The 23,741-nt window shown below is 43.3% G+C and overlaps 1 protein-coding gene across 1 annotated transcript in view; it reads right to left on the bottom strand.

Moving 5' to 3' along the window:
* LOC126092834 (protein O-mannosyl-transferase TMTC2-like) overlaps nucleotides 1-23,741 on the bottom strand; it is a 445,889-nt gene that overhangs the window by 244,338 nt on the left and 177,810 nt on the right. Inside the window, exon 5 of the mRNA XM_049908564.1 lies at nucleotides 18,499-18,584. Coding sequence (XP_049764521.1) covers nucleotides 18,499-18,584 — 86 coding nt within the window. The remainder of the gene's footprint in view (nucleotides 1-18,498; nucleotides 18,585-23,741) is intronic.

Genomic DNA, 23,741 nt, shown 5'->3' with positions numbered 1-23,741 from the left:
TAGTGTATGTTTCCTCCTTCGACGATTTTTCAGATAGCCTCCTCACTCCTTATTCAGCTCACCTAAATTTCAATATCCTTCAGTAGTTCCACACGTCAAATGCTTCGATTCACTTCTTTTCTGGTTTTCACAGCACTCCAAGATTCCCCACAATACAATGCTGTTCACCAAAGAAAATTATCCCTCAAATTCAGATTTTTGTTTGACCTAGTAGACTTCTTTTACCTGTGAACGACTTACTTTCCTGCGGTATTCTGCTCTTCATCATTGACAGCTAACGTCCATTACCCTGTCAAGGGATTGTTGAAGCAGGTAGTCAAATAAATGTATGAGAACTGAAGTGAGCAGATCCAGTAGTACCAGAAGATGGCATATCCCCCGTACATCAAAATATTAATTCATTTACCTGTATGAAGCGATCTTCTACTTAGTAGAATTTTATAGAAAAATGTCTTCGATAAGTGGATACAATGATTTATTATTGTAATAGCAAGAAAAATAAATTTAAGAACATGCAGGCTTAGTTCATTGTTGCTATGACTTTCAAAGCCCGTGGCTTCGCCATAACTTGTGAGTTGGAGGTATGGCGTGTTTCTTTATTTGCAACAACACTGTATTTCGATCCCTTTCATCTTATTGCAGTTGACTGGCCAGTGGATGAACATTTTTATTGCTGTGAAAGATTGCGTACAAACCTCTACAACCTGCATCTGATTGCAAGGCCATACGGTGCGACTTTTTTTTATTATTGTGCCCTATGGAAAAATTGCAAGTGACAACAGACAAAATTATTACCCCAAACCCCATTTTAATGCACAGTCTCGGGGAAAGCATGAAAAATGGTTCAATACTTATCACAATGAATTTAATGAATTAGTTCCACAACAGACCATTATATGTAAATAAAAGGAGATTAAATGAAGAGGATGCTTCTGGAGTAATATGAAGCATTTTGCGAGATGGTAATATAGACTAATTAGAATAAAGCAATTCATTTAAATGTGTCCAGATATCATTACTTATTCAGATAAAGCTGGTTACAGAAATTTCGCTTGTTGGTAGTCCTGTTGTTATGGATTAATTTATCAACTGACATTTTTGTATTCAAGTTTTGAAATTGTGCATGAGTTTAAATAAGCAAATGATTCCACACTGGCTATGATCGTGATTTGTTGGACGTTTCTTATTAACGCACGTAGTAACTATAAGAAAAAAGAAGGAAGAAAGGAAGAAACCACAGACGAAGGTATCATCCGAAAAGGACTGAAATCGGTAGATATGATGTACGTCTGTAGATAAAAAATATTAACAATTACAGAAAAATTGGATGATTTATTTAAGAGAAAGGGCTTCACAAACTGAGGAAGACCAACGCGTTGGTACACCTCTAGCCCTTACGCGAGCAGTCATTCGGCTTGGCATTCATTAATTTAGTTATTGGACGTCCTCCTGAGGAATATCGTGCCAAATTCTGTCCAACTGGCTCGTTAGATTGTCAAAATCCCAAGATGGATGGACAGCCCTGCCCGTAATGCTCTAGATCTTCTCAATTGGGTAGGGATCTGGCGACTTTGCACGCCAAGGTAGACAAGCGGTACAAACAAGGGCCATGTGCGGACGGGTATTATCTTCTTGAAATGTAAGCCCAGGATGGCTTACCATGAAAGGTAACATAAAGGGGCGTAGAATATCGTCGACGTACTGATTTTCTGTAAAGGGCCGCGGGGTGACAACCAAAGGGGTCCATCAATGAAAGGAAATGGCACCAGAGACAACAGCGCCCGTAGTCGGGCCGTATGGCGATTGGACAGTCAAGTTATTACCCCACCACTGTCTGGGGTGTCTTCACTGGTCATCGGGGCTCAGATCAAAGCAGGGCCCATCACTGAAGACAATTCTACTCCAGTCAATTAGATTCTTGCCTCCAATGACCAACGAAGACGTGTTTGGCGACGCCCTGGACAGCGGCGGAATACCAGTCTGTCACTCGCCATACGGCCTAACGACCAAGACTTACGGTCTGGCGTGCCATTTCTTTTGATAGCTGGACCCCGTTGGTTGTCATCCGATGCATTCTTACAGCACAGAGGTACGGCGACGATATTCTGTGTCTCTCTTTGTTGCCTTACATTTCAGCAAGGTAATTCCCGCCCCGCAGTACGAGAGTTTCTACTGCTTGTCTTCGTGCTTGCCAATCCCTACCTTGGCTAGGAGTGTCGCCGGACCTCTACCCAATTAAGAACATTTGGTTGGTTGGTTGGTTGGTTTGGGGAAGGAGACCAGACAGCGTGGGCATCGGTCTCATTGGATTAGGGAAGGATTGGGAAGGAAGTCGGCCGTGCCCTTTCAGAGGAACCATCCCGGCATTTGCCTGGAGTGATTGAGGGAAATCACGGAAAACCTAAATCAGGATGGCTGGACGCGGGATTGAACCGTCGGCCTCCCGAATGCGAGTCCAGTGTCTAACCACTGCGTCACCCCGCTCGGTAAAGAACATTTGGAGGATTGTGGTTGGACCCCTCAACCAGCTCGGAATTTTGACGAGCTAAAGCACCAGTTGGACAGAATGTAGCGCGATATCCTTCAGGAGGACACCCAATTACTCTGTCCGTCAATGCCAAGCCGAAAAACTGCTTGCTTAAGGGCCAGAGGTGGTCAATGCGTTATTGATTTCCTCAATTTATGAAACACTTTCTCCTAAATAAATCACCCATTGTTTTCTGAAATTGTTATCTTGTGTTTCTCTCTACATCTGCATCACATCTACCGACTTCCGCCCCATTCGAATAATTTTTTCAAGAGGTGTCTTTTTTTGTCTTTGAATGTATTTACAAATTCTGGTGACTGTGCAGGTGTTTCTTAATATAATAGACGATGACGCTTTTTTTAGGAAACGTGGTAGACGATTTACTGACCACCAAGTATTTGTTACTCATGTTTTTACTATACAGCAGGGGACTGGTGCAGCTCTTAGCAGTCATGTGTCATCTTAACTTGCAAACGAACAAAGTGTAGATGAAGTAGAACACCTTATTCAGTTGGAAGAACGTAGTCTTTCAGCAAGCACACGCAGAACCTATGCATGTATGAACAACGTTCCACACAGGTGAATGTGGCGGACACTGCGTTTGCACGGCCTTCATACTTATCACTTCCAGCAGGTTCAACGCCTAGAAGGAGATGCAGCCAAACGATTGGAATCCTGTCCTTGGCTGATTGGAAATCATCGATTAATTCCATTAATAATATTTACTGATGAATCCGGCTGTATCAATAACACTTGAAACTAACAACGGTGTTCTGAGGGAAACCTTCATGCCTTTGTGGAGACACATACTAAATGGCTCTGAGCACTATGGGACTCAACTGCTGAGGTCATCAGTCCCCTAGAACTTAGAACTAGTTAAACCTAACTAACCTAAGGACATCACAAACATCCATGCCCGAGGCAGGATTAGAACCTGCGACCGTAGCGGTCTTGCGGTTCCAGACTGCAGCGCCTTTAACCGCACGGCCACTGCGGCCGGCATGGAGACACATACTGACGTACCTAACTCTGTACGTGTATGGTGTGGTTGATTGTGCCTATTCTGTTACCAAATCGTATTAAAAGGCCTTATTTTCTAGACTTTCTTCAAAATAAGCCCCCAGTGTTATTGGAAGACGTTCCTTTGGAGGGTATGTTGTTCCATCATGAGGGGTCCCCTGCACATTCTAGTCACCAGATCACCCCTCATCTAAACCTAACATTCCCTGGGAGACGGATCGGTAGAAATGATAACGTTTCTTGGTCACCAAGATTCCTCAACCTTCCTCGTTTTGATTTTTGCCTTTGTGGTTAACTGAAAGTAGAAGTATAGGAAAAGGGACACACAATAGATGAATTTATCATTGGGATTATGAAGAGTGCTGACGTCATTAAAGAACTCCAAGACGACCTCAGAAGAGCTAACATGGTGCTGATAAGATGATTCGAAAATGTTCTGAATTACGAAAATTAGCTTTGAACCAGCGTCGCACTTTCACGATATTTCGGTAATGTAGATCGTAATAGTCATCAGGCGCGAACTGAGACGGCTCCAAGTACAATGCTGATATCCCGCAAAAAATGGTTCATATGGCTCTAAGCACTATGGGACTTAAGATCTATGGTCATCAGTAGTGTGTTGCCAGAAGAGCCAACACCGTGTTGCTAAAGGAGGCCGAAATGCACGCGTTTAGCTCACGCAGACTGGCGTGAGGTCTGGAACAGTTAAGGGACTTGATAGTAGCAAATAAAGTACGTAGTTGAAGTAATACTTAACTTTATTCCATAATTGGTGAACATCGGTCTGACGGTACAGGCTTTATAATCTCAATATAAACTGGTAATGGCGCCTTGCTAGGTCGTAGCAATTGACGTAGCTGAAGGCTATGCTTACTATCGTCTCGGCAAATGAGAGCGTAGTTGTCAGTGTAGCATAGCTAGCAAAGTCGGCTGTACAACTGGGGCGAGTGCTAGGACGTCTCTCTAGACCCGCCGTGTGGCGGCGCTCGGTCTGCAATCACTGACAGTGACGACACGCGGGTCCGACGTATACTAATGGACCGCGGCCGATTTAAAGGCTACCACCTAGCAAGTGTGGTGTTTGGTGGTGACACCACAATCAGTCCCCTAGAATTTAGAACTACTTAAACCTAACTAACCTAAGGACATCACAAAACACCCAGTCATCACGAGGCAGAGAAAATCCTTGACCCCGCCGGGAATCGAACCCGGGAACGCGGGCGTGGGAAGCGAGAACGCTACCGCACGACCACGAGCTGCGGACGATATCCCACAGAACACCAGACAACCCAGGATGTCATTAGATCGCCGGCAATGCCTGAAGAGTTACATCAACCTTGAACTAAATCACTACACAGCAGCAAGTCTTTGATGACTATTAAGCATTTACCTTCTTTTAACAACTTATGTACAATAACAATCGAACACATGTTACGCGGAATGTTTACTTCGAATTAGGCGGTGACCTCCTGAAACAAACAGAAAGGGGACAATATGTACCGCTTTCGTGGTCCCAGTCTGCAAATTTTGCCGCGATTTGTTGGTTCAAATGGCTCTGAGCACTACAGTTCTTAACTTCTGAGGTCATTAGTCCCCTAGAACTTAGAACTACTTAAACCTAACTAACCTAAGGACATCAAACACATCCAAGCCCGAGGCAGGATTCGAACCTGCGACCTCAGCGGTTGCGCGGTTTCAGACTGTAGTGTCTAGAACCATTCGGCCACCGCGGTCGGCCCGCGATTTATTGGCAGCAATTAGCTACTTCTAATATTTTGACTGCTGTAACTTGATCGCAAATGTTTACAGGTCTCTTTCGTTCCTCACCACTTGTCGCCCGTATTGCTTCCTTACATTCGATTCCGTATGAGAGTGGACTAAATAAACAGAATTGTAAGCATCTTTCAAAGGCGTTCTATCCGAGCAACAAAACACTGTAGTTCCGTGAGATCTGGGTACCAACTTAGTTTCTTTCGGTCTTAAGAGAGGTTCAGAGAGGCAGAGAATTAGTGGTCTCCTACCCACGTGCAAAGCACAGGCAGTGGCAGAATGCTTTTCCTCACCACCCCCAGAGAGGTTAAGGCGCACAGGGACACACAGCGGAAGTGACACTAGCTTCTGAACTTCACGAGTAACAAACACTTTTGACTAACTCCGCTATGAGTTTTAGAACAAAGTGTTTATAAATCAGAATTACGTTAAATTTTCTCACGTAATTAGACAGAATTGTTCAGTGATAAAGTTTAGTTGCGATGAATCAATTGATTCGACCAGTTTCGACGCAAATTTTGCGAGGGAGTGCAAGTCTTAAACTGGGATTTTCAACCGTTTACTTCACTCTGTTTATCGGAGGATAATAGTTTTCAAATTGCCCATTTATTTGAATCAGATTTTAATGAAATCTCATTCCTGTGAACTATGAACGGTGCGTCCAGCTACGAGGTGTTAGATAGTTTTAGCTGAAGTGTATACCGACTACTTTGTTCACTAGGCTCACTGACGCACAGAAAACAGTTTGAACTCGTAAATTCTGAGAAATTAATGCTCATTTGTAACCTTACTGCCTTTTACCTGAGCTTTTGAACTTAATGCAGTATCATTTTTAACGGGATAACTACCCGGATATATTCACACAGATTTCAGTTTTACCCTGGGGGTTTGTGTAGATAAAATACATTAGATTTTGTAAATTGTCGTGTGAACCATGGACCTTGGCGTCGGTCGAGTGTCTTGCATGACCAAGCGATACAGACAGCCATACCTTTCGTGCAACGACAACGAAGGGGTATCTGTTCAGATCCCAGACAAACCTGTGGTTCCTGAAGAGGGGCAGCAGCCTTTTCAATAATTGCAGGGGCAACAGTCCTGATGATTGACTGATCTGGCCTTGTAACACTAACAAAAACGGCCTTGATGTGCTGGTACTGCGAACGACTGAAAGCAAGCAGAAATTAGAACCCCAGGCCATTCACTTCTACTGTGTGGTTAAATTATGATGGAGTCATCTTGGGTATAATATTCGTGAGGTAAAATAGTCCCCCATTCAGATCTCTGGAGGGGAACTACTCAGGAGGATGTTGTCATCAAGAGACACAAACTGGCGTTCCACAGATCGGTGCGTGGAATGTTAGATCTCTTAATCGGGCAGGTAGGTTTGAAAATTTAAAAAGAGAAATGGATAGGCTGATGTTAGATATAGTCGGCATTACTGAAGTCCGGTGGAAAGAGGAACAGGATTTCCAGGCAGGTGAATAGAATGTTATACATACAAAACGAAATGGAGATAATGCACGGGTGGGTTTAATGAAAACAAGAAAACTGGAATACAGATAATCTAGTGTGAAGAGTATAATGAACGTAGCCATAATATATATACACAAAGGCCATCCCTACCACAGAACAAGTTTGTGTGTCAACTAGCTCCACACATCAGGAAGAGATTGAAGAAATGCAGGATGGGATAAAGGAAATTATTTAGATACATAAGGAGACGTAAATTTAATTGTGATGGGGGACTGGAGGACTACAGCAGGAAAACGAAGAGAAGAAAGAATAGTAGGTGAATGTGGACTATTGACAGGACTGAAAGAGGAAGTCGCCTGGTAGAATTTTGCACAGAGCATAATTTAATTATTTCTAACACTTGGTTTAAGAATAGTGAAAGAAAAATGTGTATACGTGTTAAGAAACCTGGAGACACCTGAAGGTTTCACATTGGTTTTATAATGGTAAGACAGACATTTCGAATTCAGATTTCAAGACGTGCCCAGGGGACATATGGATTCTGGATACAGTTTATTGCTTATGAAAAGTAGATTAACACCAGAGAAACTGAAAAAAGGTAGGAAATTAACGAGAGGGAACATGGAGAAATTGAAATGGGCAGAGGGTGTTTCAGAAGGAACATTAGGCAACGGTTGACTAGAACAGGGGAAAAGAGTACAGCAGAAGACGACTGGGTAGCTTTAAGAGATGAAATACTGAAGGCAGCAGGAGATCAAATTGGTGAAAAGAAAAGCCCTAGTAGAAATCCATGAAAGGAGAAAGTATAAAAATGCAGCAAACGAAGCATGCGAAGGGAAACACCAACGCCTAAAAAATTGAGACTGACAGGAAGTGCAAAAGAGCTAAGCACGAAGGCTAGAGAACAAAAATAAGGATTTAGAAGTGTATTTCACTAGGGAAAGATAAATACGGCCTACAGGAAAATTCAAGAGTCCTTTTGGAAAAGAGAAGTAAATATCAAAAGCGCAGATGGGAAACCAATCCTAAGCAAAGAATGGAAAGCTGAAAGGTGGAAAGAGTACGTAGAGAGTCTATACATGAGAGATGAAGGCATTAATTTAGAAACGGAAGATGACGTAGATAAAGATGGGGTGTGATATATGATACTGCGAGAAGAATTTGACGGAACGCTGAAAGTCCTAAGTGGAAACAAGGCCCAAGGAGTGTACGACATTCCATAACAACTACTAATAGCCAGCCATTACAAAAACTTTTCGTCGGACTTGAAGAAGAATTTAATAATTTCAGTTCCAAATAAGAAGGTTGCTGACGTGTGTAAAAATTACCGAACTGTAAGTTTGATACATCATCTTTGCAAATTAATAACATGAATTCTTTGCAGAAGAATGGAAAATCGATTGAACCATACCTCAGGGAGGATCAGACTGGATTTCGGAGAAATGTAAGAGCACACGAGGCAATATTGAACCTACGACTTACGTTAGAAGACAGATTAAGGAAAGCCAAATCTACTTTAATAGCATTTGTAGACTTAGACAAAGCTTTAGAAAATGTTGAGTGGAATACTCTGAAATTTTGAAGGTAGCAGGGCCACAACACAATGAGCGAATAGCTATTTACAACTTGTACGGTTATAAGAGTTGAGAGGCATCAGAGGGAATGAGGCAGGGTTGTAGCCTATTCCCGGCCTTATTCAATCTGTAAATTGTAAAAGCAGTGAAAGATACCCAAAGAAAAATCTGTAGCCGGAATTAAAGTTCACGGAGGAGAAATAAAAGTTTTGATGTTTGCCGATGACACTATAACTCTGTCAGAGGCAGCAAAGGACTTGGAAGGTCAGCTGAACGGAATGGACACGGTCTAGAACGTAGCATATGAGATGAACGTTAACAGAAGTAAAACAAGGATAATGGAATGTAGTAAAATTAAATCTCGTGACTGAGAGGGAATTGTATTAGGAAATAGTAGATCAGCTTTGCTATTTGGGCGGCAAAATTACTGATTTTGGCCAAAGTAGAGAGGATATAAAATGTAGGCTGGCAAATGGCAAGAAAAGCGTTTCTGAAAAAAAGAATTTTGTTAACATCGAATATAGATTTTAGTGTTACGAAGTCTTTTCTGAAAGTATTTATATGGATCGGGGTTGTTTGGAGGAAGAGACCAAACATCGAGGTCATAGGTCTCATCGGATTAGGAAAGAAGGGGGAAGGAAGTCGGCCGTTCCTTTTCAGAGGAACCATCCAGGCATTTGCCTGGAGCGATTTAGGGAAATCACGGAAAACCTAAATCAGGATGGCCGGACGCGGGACTGAACCATCGTCCTCCAGAATGCGAGTCCTGTGTGCTAACCACGGCGCCATCTTCCTCGGTATTTATCTGGAGCATAAACTCTCGTGGTCTCGCGGTAGCGTTCTCGCTTCCCGAGCACGGGGTCCCGGGTTCGATTCCCGGTGGGGTCAGGGATTTTTCCTGCCTCTAGATGACTGGGTGTTGTTGTGTCGTCTTCATCATCATCATTCATCTCCATTACGGTCGGAGGAAGGCAACGGCAAACCACCTCCATTATGAACTTGCCTAGTAAGGCGGTGCGGGTCTCCCGCATCGTTCCCCTACGCTCTGTAAAGAAGCATGGGACTCCATTTCATAGACGCGTGTAGAGGTAAAAAAAAAGGCTTAACAATTTAAAGTAGAAGATATTAGAAGCTTTAGAAATGTGGTGATACAGAATAATGCTGAAGATTAGTTGGGTATATCACGTAACTAATGAGGAAGTACTGAACAGAATTCGTGAGAAATAAATTTGTAGTTGACCCCTGCTAGAAGAAGGGATCGGTTGGTAGGATACATCATGAGACATCAAGGGATCACCAATTTAGTACTGGTGGAAAGTGCGGAGATGGGGTAAAAATCATAGAGGGAGACGAAGAGATGATGATTCAGAAGGTTGGAGGTTGCAGTAGTTACTGAGAGATGAGAGGCTTACACAGGATAGAGCAGCATGGAGATCTCCATGAAATCACTCTTAGGATTGAAGATCTCAACATCAGTGTCGAGTGATAGAATCTTTTGGCACACTGCCGCCTAGTGGCCCATTGTACGCACGCGGCAGTATCAGGAGCATGATTGAAGCTTACGTAAGCAATGTTGGTATTGTGGTCACGGTAAGTAAATAACTATTTCCATGTGTGTATCAAACAGTTCAGCCGTAAATGTATTTCAAACATACAAGCTGATTCTTACTAAGATTTAAAAAATCCCGAAACTACGTAGATGACTATGGGACAAGTGCTTTAATATGAGACACATGGGGCCGCAAACATAGGGAGATAACCCAAAAGTGGGTGACAAATACTGAACGTGTACGTTACCAGGTGACGTACGTCGTCACGCACTTCCAGTGGCGATCCCAAGCACGGTCGATATCTTCGAGCGCGTGCGTGAAGTGATGGTATAGCGAGGCGCGGCAATACTTCAGTCAAGCAAACGATGCAAATTTCGAACAACTTTTGTGAATATGAACTGCTGTGAACACAAAAGATACAGAATTATTGTCCTCACAGCGACGCAATTCGGAAGCCTGTACTCATTTACTCTTGGCGCAATATGGTAGGTTTTTGTTGTCCTGCACGTTGCAATAAACCAGCGGAAACTGCGACACTGGTATATAAAACAATTAATCTTACATCAGTCTTACCTCAAAGCAAATACAAAATTGTCTAACGCAATGCACATATAATTCTTCCTGCCAAAATACTCGAACCCTGAGTCCCACACGCCGAAGCCGCGCACCCAGGTCCGGGGTCACGCCGACGTCAATGCGTGACTTGGGTTGGAGTGATCAGGTGCAACAGACCGATGGTCCCAAACGCTGCAAGTGCACCGAGGTACGTCATCTGGTGACGTCACATGTTCAGCACTTTCCATACGTTTTCGAGGTATTTTCCGAATTTGCGGGCCTATGTGTCTTGTACCAAATTGCTTGTCTCAGTGTCAACTACGTCTCTTCTGGGGTTTTCAAACGTTAAAATGAATCATCCAATATATGCAAACCCCTGTCTTGTATTAGTGAAGAAAACTTGGTACAACCACGTGGGTATTCGCAAAACTCAGGCTAACTCTCTCTGAATTTCCTCATGACGTAGCTTGCGTTAATGATCCAGCAATAGTTGAACAGTTGCATGTTTCTTTATGGAGTACGTATGACTGGAATCGATTATTACATCCTTCCAAATCCCGCCCCTCACATGTGATTGCAGACTGTTCAGACAAGATTGCCATTCGATTGTCATATTTTAAAGATAATCAGAAAACAGTTAATAGGTAATTTTTCTGCTGTTATGAAAGCTAGGAAGACTCATATGCAACAAATTCACCGCCTATTCCCAGTCTCCGTCATATACAAGATGTCTGAAAATGTTCTAATTATGAGGATGCTGAGCTCATTTTCTTACAATTACAATCTACCACCTCTCAATTGTTAAATTAGTGTTTTTGAACTGCATAAGACATTAACCTAAAGATAAACTGTCATGCTGTTTACATAAGATGATTTCACCCAAAAGGCACTATTCGTTGCGCGACATATGTTTTGTTGATTCATACTCGGCTCATCATTAATAAACATGTATATGAATTAACGAATGGCATACGGGAGTCTCTAGTGCAAGCGCGTGAGCCGGCCAGACAGCAAACTATAACAGAGCTGGTCTTCACAGTACTGATCATCACTGAGATTGTTCACAAATACACTACTGGCCATTAAAATTTCTACACCACGAACATGACGTGCTGCAGACGCGAAATTTAGCCGACTGGAAGAAGATGCTGTGATACGCAAATGATTAGCTTTTCAGAGCATTCACACAAGGTTGCCGCCGGTGGCGACACCTACAACATGCTGGCATGAGGAAAGTTTCCAACCGATTCCTCATACACAAACAGCAGTTGACCGGCGTTGCCTGGTGAAACATTGTAGGAGAAATGCGTACCATCACGTTTCCGACTTTGATAAAGGGCGGATTGTAGCCTATCGCGATTGCAGTTTATCGTATCGCGACATTGCTGCTCGCGTTGGTCGAGATCCAATGACTGTTAACAGATTATGGAATCGGTGTGTTCAGGAGGATAACACGGAACGCTCGATCGCAACGGCCTCGTGTCACTAGCAGTCGAGATGAAAGACATCTTATCCGCATGGTTGTAACGGATTGTGCAGCCACGTCCCGATCCCTGAGTCAACAGATGGCGACGTTCGCAAGACAACAACCATCTGCACGAACAGTTCGACGACGACGTTTGCAGCAGCATGGACTATCAGCTCGGAGACCATGGCTGCGGTTACCCTTGACGCTGCATCACAGACAGGAACCCTGCGATGGTGTACTCAGTGACGAATCGGGGTGCAAGAAATGCAAACGTCATTTTTTCAGATGAATTCAGGTTCTGTTTACAGCATCTTGATGGTCGCATCCGTGTTTGGCGGCATCGCGGTGAATGCACATTGGAAGCGTCTATTTGTCATCAGAATACTGGCGTATCATTGGGCGTGATGGTGTGGGGTGCCATTGGTTACACGTCTCGGTCACCTCTTGTTCGCACTCACGGCACTTTGAACAGTGGACGTCACATTTCAGATGTGTTACGACCCGTGGATCTCCCCTACATTCGATCCGTGCGAAACCCTACATTTCAGCAGGATAATGCCCAACCGCATGTTTCAGGTTCTGTACGGGCCTTTCTGGATAGAGAAAATGTTCGACTGCTGCCCTGGCCAGCACATTCTCCAGATCTCTCACCAACTGAAAACGTCTGGTCAATGGTGGCCGAGCAACTGTCTCGTCACAATACGCCAGTCATTACTGTAGATGAACTGTGGTATCGTGTTGAAGCTGCATGGGCGGCTGTAGCTGTACACGCCATCCAAGCTCTGTTTGTCTCAATGTCCAGTCGTATCAAGTGCGTTAGTACGGGCAGAGGCGGTTGTTCTGGGTACTGATTTCTCAGGACCTATGCACCCAAATTGCGTGAAAATATAATCACATATCAGTTCTAGTATAATATATTTGTCCAATGAATACCCGTTTATCATCTGCATTTCTTCTTGGTGTAGCAATTTTAAAGGCCAGCAGTATAGATCCCAAAACATAAAATCAAAGCTCGTTGGTAATATCAAACGCGAGAGGTAGGTATTCGGTATTACTGTTCCTCCTGTAAAACCCTGTATATGAGACTATTCAGTACATTATTTATTCGAAAAATGGCACTAAATGGGATCAGAGTAAAAGTGGGAACCAGTAATCGTTATGGATCGATATACCTTGGGTTTGATGGACATGCGCCTTTATAGATAATATGCAGTGTCATTGAGCTACTCTGCATGACACTTTATTGGGAGATATGGGGTCTCGCAGACGTACAAGAGGCTACGGAGTGCTACCATATTTTACAGACTATAAGACGCAATTTTTCTTCGCAAAATTACCCCCAAAATTCAGGTGCGTCTTATACTCGAAATTAACATATAAAGGTCCAATATTTGACTTAAAATTCCCGACAGTTTTAAAAATGTCAGTACTTTCGATGCCGCGGGAAACCTATCTCTAACTGGCAACATTGGATTCAACCGGCAGCAGCAGTGCACCGATGGCACGAACATGAGTTGCGGTGATTCACAAGCTTGCTAACACCGTCTCCCTCCAGCCCCGCCATCAGAACTCTATCTAGCCTCTGATGTGTCATTGCAGTCTACGGTGCCAGCGCACTTGAACTGAAACTGGTTTGCGTGATCGGTAACAGTACAATGTTTTTCTTAGTAGCTAGTTTCTTAATGGCAAAAATAAAAGGCATTCCTACGATGCGGGCTATAAGTTGAAAATAATAGCATATGCAGAAGAACGCGAAAACAGAGTAAGGCTTTTCGGCCACCCTTCAAAAGAAAAAAGGGTTTCGGCGGGTTAGTAAGCAAGAAATGAGAAAAGTTAGGAAGACTAAACGTCCAAATAGAGGACTGAATGCTGTATGGCCAAAACTAGAAGATGACGTATTGAATTCAAGGCCACTGTCAAAATGGCACTTCACTTATTAGAAAAATGTTTCAAATACCGTAAATCTTCCAAGAAGTGCGGCATAAGTAACGCTCTCGAAGGCAGAGAAGGCCGTCTTACATACGAGAAGGACATCCATGACGACGAAGTGGAAGAAGAAGAAGAAGAAGAAGAAAGTTCAGATGACGATTTTTAAGTATTTTGAAGGTCAGTTCGGTTTTATAAACTAAGAATTTCCTTTAGTTAAAACTTCCGGGATGAGAGGTCGTGGTCGACCTGTAAAACTTCTTCTTCCTGACGTTTCGTTGTCAACTGCGGGAAACATCTACATTTGCATGGATACACTGCAAATCACATTTAAGTGCCTGGCAGAGGGCTCATCGAACCACCTTCACAATTCTCTATTATTCCAATCTCGTATATAGCGCGGAAAGAGCGAACATCTACATTTTTCCGTACGAGCTCTTATTTCCATTATTTTATCGTGGTGATGGTTTCTCCCTACGTAGGTCGGTGTCACAAAAATATTTTCGCATTCGGAGGAGAAACTCGGTGATTGGAATTTCGTGCGAAAGTTCCGTCGCAACGAAAAACGCCTTTCTTTTAATGATGTCCAGCCCAAATCCTTTATCATTTCTGTGACAATCTCTCCCATATTTCGCAATTACACAAAACGCGTTGCCCTTCTTTGAACTTTTTCGATGTACTCCGTCAGTCCTATCTGGTAAGGATCCCACACCGTGCGAAAGTATTCTAGAAGAGGACGGACAAGCGTAGTGTAGGCAGTCATCTTAGTAGATGTGTTAAATTTTCCAAGCGTCCTGCCAATAAAACGCAGTCTCTGGTTAGCGTTCCCCACAACATTTTCTATGTGTTCCTTCCAATTTAAGTTGTTCGTAACTGTAATACCTAGGTATTTAGTTGAATTTGCTGCTCTTAGATTAGACTGATTTATCGTGTAACCGAAGTTTAACGAATTCCTTTTAGCTGCCATCTGGAAGACCTCACACTTTTCGTCATTTATGATCAACTGCCAATTTTAAAACCATTCCTATCTCTTTTCTAAACCGTTTTGCAATTTGTTTTGATCTTCTGATGAATTTATTACTCGATAAACGACAGAATCATCTACAAACAACCTAAGACGGCTGCTCAGATTGTCTCCCAAATATTTTATATAGCTAAGGAAGAGCAAAGGACCTATAAAACTACCTTGGGGAACGCCAGGAATCACTTCTGTATCACGCGATGACTTTCCGTCAGTTACTACGAACTGTGACTTCTCTGACAGGAACTCACAAATCCAGTCACATAACTGAGGCGATATTCCATAAGCACGCAATTTCACTACAAGCTGCTGGTGTGGTACAGTGTCAAAACATCTTCCGAGGTGAGTCAACGACTAGCTACCAGGCCGTGGAGGTCCCATTTCTATAGCGCGCATAGAGGAAACCGCCGTACTTCACCTGTGGCCGATGTAAGTCTATCTCTGACTGGCGTCATTTTTCTCGATTGAAGGTAATCGATTGTCACACCATTTGTGCGAAGTCGACCGCTATATCTTGTCTTACTTTAAGCCTTCCTCTTTTCTATTTACATTATTGTGGTGTTTCTGAATCTCTATAGCTTCCCTGTACATGCGTTCATAATAATGCGATGTCCTGTCTACCACGCTCGTGTCAATAAATTTTATTTCATTATCACCGTCTTTAATAACATGTTCCGCTGCAGGTGATTTGTCGGTATGTCCCAGGCAGCAGTTCCTCTCGTGTTCGGTTGAGCGGGTATTGACACTTCTTTTCGTTGTTCCAATGTAAACCTCCCCACAGCTACACGGAATTTTATAAACCCCAGAAGTTGCTAAGGGGTGTCGAGTGTCTTTCGCCGATCTTACTGATTTTCTTGGTGGGTCTAAAGATTGTTTCAACCTGAAACTTGGCCAGAACATTCCTAGTACGGTCCGTAATATTGCAAATAAATGGAAGGAAAAATTTTCCACCTGACAGTTGGTGTTGCTGAATGCTGCCAGACACTTTTCTTCTGGGATGGAGTGCTAGATCTATCTCGTTGTCAGCGCATCCAGTTTTGTTAAATGATTTAGTTCATCCTTGAAATTGTTGTGGGTTGGCAGGAGAGCCAACACCGTGTTACTAGAGGAAGCCGAAAGGCACGCGTTTTAGCTCACGCAGGCTGGCGTGAGGTCTGGAACAGGACAAGGGAATTAGAATTTAGAAAAAACGGACATAGCTGGTGGAATACTTAACTTTAATCCATAAAGGATGAGCGTCGCTCTTGACTGTAGATTATTCACAATATCAATAGTAACTGAACATGGCGCCTTGCTCGTTCGTAGCAAATGACGTAGCTGAAGGCTATGCTAACTATCGTCTCGGCAAATGGGAGCGTATTTTGTCAGTGAATCATCGCTAGCAAAGCCGGTTGTACAACTGGGGCGAGTGCTAGGAAGTCTCTCTAGACCTGCCGTGTGGCGCCGCTCGTTCTGCAATCACTGATAGTGGCGACACGCGGGTCCGACGTATACCAACATACCGCAGCCGATTTAGAGGCTACCACCTAGCAAGTGTGGTGTCTGACGGTGACACCACAGAAATAAACTGGCTCACAGACCTTATTAGTTCTGTCCACCAATATTTTGACACCTCTATTGTGCCTGGGATGATGGTTCGAATCTTTATGGAGGTAACGGTCCGTACGCATACCTATTCTATACCCTTTATGTCCTATACTCCACAGCCAGTTTAATTACTGATAACTCCGAAAATTTGAGTTGTCCACTAGTCTCTTTCTCCATAGGAAATTGTATCTTTGAATTAATACTATTTAGGTGCACCAAGAAACCATACAATTCCTTTTCCCCATGCTTCCATACCACAAAAGTGTCATCCACATACCGATACCACTTTAAAGGGCATTTGCTGGCAGACTGCAGCGCCTGCTGTTCAGAAAATTCTATGAATGTATTAGCAACAGCTGTACTCAGAGGGCTGCCCGTGGCCACTCCTTCGGTTTGTTCGTAAAACTCATTATCATATGGAAACAAGTCGTGGACAGGTAGTGTCGAAACAGGGATTACCACATAGAAACTGGCAAGGATATCACGTGGGCTGACAGTAATCTCCTTCAATTTTCTGATAAAGTGCACGGGATTTTTAATGTGATAATCAGTTTACCAATATGCGGTTGTAGCAAGGAGGTGAGATATCTAGCCAACTCCTTAGTAGGCGATCCAATAGCACTCGCTGTCGGTCTCAGTGGGACACTAGGCTTATGTATCTTCGGTAGCCCATATAATCTAGGTGGGTAAGCTTCCGTTTTGTATGGATATTATTTACCCTCTGTAGGAATGGAAGACTTTTCTGTTGATCAAATGATAGCTCCTAACACTTCCGTTGCAGGATACTTCTGAAGCTTTTTATAAGTGTTAGGATCCAAAAGGTAACTGATCTTCCTATGGTAGTCCTCACTCTTCATAACAACGGTTGCATTACCCTTCAAATGGTTCAAATGGCTCTACGCACTATGGGACTTAACATCTGAGGTCATCAGTCCCCTAGACTGAGAACTACTTAAAAGTAACTAACCTAAGGACATCACACACATCCATGCCCGAGGCAGGATTCGAACCTGCGACGGTGACATCAGCGCGGTTCCCGACTGAAGCGTGTAGAACCACTCGGTCACAACGGTCGGCTGGCATTATCCTTATCAGCAGTAAGTGCAGTAATATTCCTGTCCGCATTAATCTCCCATAACACCTTCCTTTCTCCTTGATACAAATTACTGCTAGGTGACTTAGCTTTACATAGTATCCTGGCTGTTTCCATCCTGATTTCATCAGCAGAATGGGGTGATAACCCATGAATCCCCGCCTCTATATTAGCTACATTATCCTCCGCGGGAACCTTTGATGGAGCAATCGCAAAATTTCCTCCTTTCGAGAGAACAGGTAATTTCCTTCCCGACAGATTAATAACCACACGGGAATCATCTGTAACTGATGTTTTCTGCCTGCCCTTCTGTATATTCTCGAACTGATTCTTCTACCTATTAGAAGACACTTATGCACTCAGTTCCATAGATTTAAATGTTAACCTGCCCACCTTCTGCCAATCTAAAAACTGCATTGCATTGCTAAAAAATAAATCGAAATTTAACAGTTGGCTGCTAGTTACGCCCAGTACTCGACGTGTTTGATGATTCCACTCCCGTAGAATCGCCACTTCCATGCCTGAGAACATACGGTTAGCTTGCGCCGAGTGAAACAATCTTCTCACCTTCAAAAACCTCAGAATTGTCCCGGTGTCCTGACAACGTAGCAAAAAAGTGAGCGTACCAAGTTGTTGAGCTCTCTTCTTACGTAGACCCTCCAGTCGTCGTACCATAGCGGACATGTCCTCCCCGCAGAGGCGTCTAATCATGTATGCATTAGTTAAAACTGTCGACGGCCGCAAAAGCGTACACGTTATGATAATAATTTTCTTTTGCAGTCTGGCTTTGGAATCTAATAATAAAAATGGCAAAAATTTATTTAAAATATTGCTTGAAAATTAAGGTGGGTTTTATAGTCCGTAGCGTCTCACAGTCCGTAGCGTCTCACAGTCCGTAAATTACGGTAAGCGTAGGCAGCAGACGGCGACCCACCTGCCAGCGTGGGTCGGTACTGGATGGCGAGCCGCAGACTCTGCATCGCCTCCTCGTAGCGCTCACGGCCCTGCAGCAGCACGCCCCTGTCAACAAAGCAAACAGAACTGTTGAATTACTTACGAAAATCTGGTGTTAAAATAGCGTAGCACTCAGATTGTAAACTGAAATGATACCTAAACGCAGAATGTCATTCTCATTGGAGAGAAGTCTTCCGAAGTAAGAGTGATTTCAGGTGCGCTGCTGGGGAGTGTCGTAGGACCGTTGCCATTCACAATATATATAAATGATCTTGCGGATAACATCGGAAGTTCACTGAGGTTTTTTGCGGATGATGGTGTAGTATATCGCGAGGTTGCACAATGGAAAATTGAACTGAAATGCAGGAGGATCGTCAACGAATTGACGCATGGTGCAGGCTCAAATGGCTCTGAGCCCTATGGGACTTAACTTCTGAAGTCATCAGTCCCCTAGAACTTAGAACTACTTAAACCTAACTAATCTAAGGACATCACACACATCCATGCCCGAAGCAGGATTCGAACCTGCGAGCGTAGCAGCACCGCGGTTCCAGACTGAAGTGCCTAGAACTGTTCGGCCACATGGGCCGGCCATGGTGCATGGAATGCCAATTGAATCTCAATGTAGACAAGTGTAATGTGCTGCGAATACATATAAAGAAACATCCTTTATCATTTATCTACAATATAGCTGGTCAGCAACTGGAAGCAGTTAATTCCATAAATTATCTGGAAGTAGGCATTAGGAGTGATTTAAAATGGAATGCTCACATAAAATTAATCGTCGGTAAAGCAGATGCCAGACTGAGATTCATTGGAAAAATCCTAAAGAAATGCAGTCCAAAACAAATGAAGTAGGTTACAGTACATTCGGTCGCCCACTGCTTGAATACTGCTCACCGGTATAGGATCCGTACCAGATAGGTGTGGATAGAAGACATAGAGAAGATCCAACGGAGAGAAGAGCGCTTCGTTACAGGATCATTTAGTAAACGCTAAAGCGTTACGGAGATGATAGATAAACTCCAGTGGAAGACTCTGCAAGAGGGACGCTCAGTAGCTCGGTACGGGCTTTTGTTGAAGTTTCGAGAACATACCTTCAACGAGCAGTCAAGCAGTATATTGCTCCCTCCTACATATATATCGCGAAGAGACCATGCGGATAAAATCAGAGAGATTAGAGCCCACACAGAGGCATACCGACAATTTTTCTTTTCACGAACAATACGAGACTGGAATAGAAGGGAGAACCGATAGAGGTACTCAAAGTATCCTCCGCCACACACCGTCAGGTGGCTTGCGGAGTATGGATGGAGATGTACAAACTAATAAATTTAAAACACCAACGGCATGTAAATGTAAACGTCCAGGCTACGTCAAATGTTTTTTTCGGAGAAACATGATTAAATTTTTGCCAACACATATAACCAGCATTAGCAAGCTGTTAGAGGAGCTAATCTGGCGTTTGGAATGAATCCCACATCAGTAGTATACATAAGTACTAAAGAACGTGGCATAGGGTGCCTAAAGCAAGACTCTTGAACATACTTTTTGAAATACAAATATGAAACATCAAAAAGATAAATCGACATTCCATCATTAAACAGCAGGTATATTTTAACACCAACTCGGTCTAGGAGATGTTTTGGGATTTATATTGATGGAACCTGAATTTATGTGGTATTTAGTATTGGTACACAAGTTAGTAGCGTTTCTGTTGCGCATGATGGTATTCCGGTTCCTGTGGGTTTATTTATCGATTGTCATTTTCTGCACTACTGGCCATTAAAATTGATACACCACGAAGATGACGTGCTACAGACACGACATTTAACCGACAGAAAGAAGATGCTGTGATATGCAAATGATTAGCATTTCAGAGCATTCCCACATGGTTGGTGCCTGTGGTGACACCAACAACGTGCTAACATGAGGAAAGTTTCCAATCGATTTCTCATACACATACAGCTGTTGACCGGCGTTGCCTGGTGAAACGTTGTTGTGATGCCTCGTGTAAGGAGGATAAATGCGGAGCATCACGTTTCCAACTTTGATAAAGGTCGAATTGCAGCCTATCGCGATTGCGGTTTACGTATCGCGACATTGCTGCTCGCGTTGGGCGAGATCCAATGACTGTTAGCAGAATATAGAATCGATGGGTTCAGGAGGTCAATACGGAACGCCGTGCTGGATCCCAACTGTCTCATATCACTAGCAGTCAAGAAGACAGGCATCTTATCCGCATGGCTGTTACGGATCGTGCAGCCACGTCTCGATCCCTGAGTCAACAGATGGGGACATTTGCAAGACAACAACCATCTGCACGAATAGTTCGACGACGTTTCCAACAGCATGGACTTTCAGCTCGGAGACCATGGCAGCGGTTACCCTTGACGCTGTATCAAAGACAGGAGCGCCTGCGATGGTGTACTCAACGACGGACCTGAATTTTTGGGATGAATCCAGGTTCTGTTTACAGCATCATGATGGTCGCATCCGTGTTTGGCGACATCGCGGTGAAACCACATTAGAAGCGTGTATTCGACATCGCCATACTGGCGTATCACCCGGCGTGGGGGTATGGGGTGCCACTGGTTACACTTCACGATCACCTCTTGATCGCATTGACGGCACTTTGAAAACAGTGGACGTTACATTTCAGATGTGCTACGACCCGCGGCTCTACCCTTCATTCGATCTCTGTGAAACCCTACATTTCAACAGGATAATGCACGACATCATGTTGCAAGTCTTGCACGGGCCTTTCTGGATACAGAACATGTTCGACTGCTGCCCTGGCAAGCACATTCTCCAGATCTCTCACCAACTGAAAACGTCTGGTCAATGGTGGCCGAGCACAATAGGCCAGTCACTACTCTCGATGAACTGTGGTACCGTGTTGAAGCTGTATGGGCAGCTGTAACTGTACACGCCATCCAAGCTCTGTTTGACTCAATGCCCAGGCCTATCAAGGCCGTTATTACGGCCAGAGGTGGTTATTATGGGTACTGATTTCTCAGAATCTATGCACCCAAATTGCGTGAAAATGTAATCACATGCCAGTTCTAATATAATACATTTGTCCAAAGAATACCCGTTTATCATCTGCATTTCTTCTTGGTGAAGCATTTTTAATGGCCAGTAGTGTATTTGTAGTGCGCTGTTGCTTTTTAAGTTTACACATCGTTATTTTGTTATTTGCAGACAGTGAGTGAAGCTGTGAACGTTAGAAATTGGAGAATCACGTGTAGAGATCGGAACATTTCCGACATTTTCTTCTGTTTGAATTCAGTAGAGGGTGACGGCAGCGGAGGGAGCCAGAAACATATACACCGTGCATGAGGATAATGCCATTGGACACAGTACGGCAAGAAAATGGTTTTCTCGTTCTAAGAAGGATTGTCTTGACATTCGTGACTCTCCACACTCAGTAAGACTGTTTAAACACATTAATCCGCAATGATCCACCTCAGTATACTACAGAACTGGCAAACGTGACGAACTTTGACCATTCTGCCATAGTGTAAGATACGCATACAGTGAGGAAAATTCAAAAATTGGGTGTGTGGGTACCGCATGCTCTAAACCAAAATCAATAAAATCGTCGTTATGGTACAGGCGCATCTCTACTTCCTCTTCATCAATTCGTTCCTGAACATCATTGATCATTCCTATCCTATATCGTTATCGGTGACGAGAAAGGATGTGTTTGTGCCAACATAAGCCAAAGAAAGGAATGGTTGAGTACAAACCAAGGGTCAACTCCCTGTACAAATACTCGTGCGTGTTTGTAAAACATAATATTATGTTTCTGCCGGAAGAGCGACTATGTGGTGTACTACGAGTTATTCACCCGAGGTGTAACAATCCTCTCCTGATTTTTAGTGCCAACAACGGAGGTATTTCAGAGACAGTCCAAGAACAACGATCAGCAAGACTGCGTAAAGTGATGCTATTCCACAATAACGACCGCCCGCACTTTACTACACAGGAGCTCGATTGGGAAGTAATTTCACACCGACCTTATTCGCCTGATCTCGCGCCCTCAGATTTTCACGTTTTCCACTCTCTGTTGAACAGTCTTCAAGGCTTCACTAATTTTACTAATTTCTTTGATTTCTTCCACTGCACAGGGTGACCACAAATTCAACCGACTAATTTTTGGTGGTCGTTTTGAAATATTTCCTGAGTATTTTGATATCTCGTACTAGTGGTCTTCGTTTTCTTGTTACAGATTTATTACACTTCGTTTCATTTAAAACTCATAGTTACCTTTCCGTCTGTTTTGAGCACAAAATAGTGACACAACAGTCCAGTTTTCAGTGTGTGTTATTTGGAAACAAAATGGTTCGATTCCCTCACAGTGCTAGCTGTTGGCAACAGTAGTGTCCATTTTACTCACCGACCACAATCTGCATTCAGTACTGCGAGGCTCTGTGTCGGGTTTGCTTCTTTCCAGTAAAGTTAGTTGTACGTCTACAGTAATATACAGCAGTATGTATGGGTTTACTGCTCCTAAAATGGTCTATATATTCCTCTACAGATTCTCTCAATGCAAAAAAAGAGCTGCTCAAACACGCCTCCCCTGATTTGTTCCTCCCTAGTTCACAGTACTTTTGTATCTGTGCAATGTGTTTTTCATCGTACGCTTTAGCGATTGCTAATTACAGGCTTGTTCAGTGTTGTGATGGTATTTCCACATAAATTGTAAATGGCGTAGCAAATAAGAAATGTCATAATACAATTCTTTCTCAGTGAAGAGCCAACGCAGACCATGGGTCCCTGAACATTTGCGGTAATATTGGCGGTGGAGTTCGGGTTCGCCGTGTGTAAAGGTTCACGAAATCAGTTTCACAGCTCAGGTTAAGGTGCCGGTGGCTGGATACAGACGATATATCCTGTTATAGTACTGGTACCTTGTTCGTCATTTTTGTCGAACTTTACCTGTTATTCAAATGAAATGTTATCTTCATAGTAATATCACTATTTTTCATCGTAGGTTACAAGTAGATGGCACAGATGCACCGAAATCATTCCAGACGAGTTCATCGAGTTATATGGGACTGAGAGCGTGATTATTCTCAGAAAGGATGACCACATTCTCTTAAATTACTAGTGTGGGCATACGGGGTTTGACAGCATACGGCTCTACAGGCAGATCCAAATGAAGAAAAAGCGTGCGAGTAATCTTAATGAGATACAGAGATCCATTTTTATTGAAAT

This window comes from Schistocerca cancellata, chromosome 7 (genome assembly GCF_023864275.1).
Source record: "Schistocerca cancellata isolate TAMUIC-IGC-003103 chromosome 7, iqSchCanc2.1, whole genome shotgun sequence".
NCBI lineage: Eukaryota > Metazoa > Arthropoda > Insecta > Orthoptera > Acrididae > Schistocerca > Schistocerca cancellata.
This window is presented reverse-complemented; position numbering and strand designations above follow the sequence as displayed.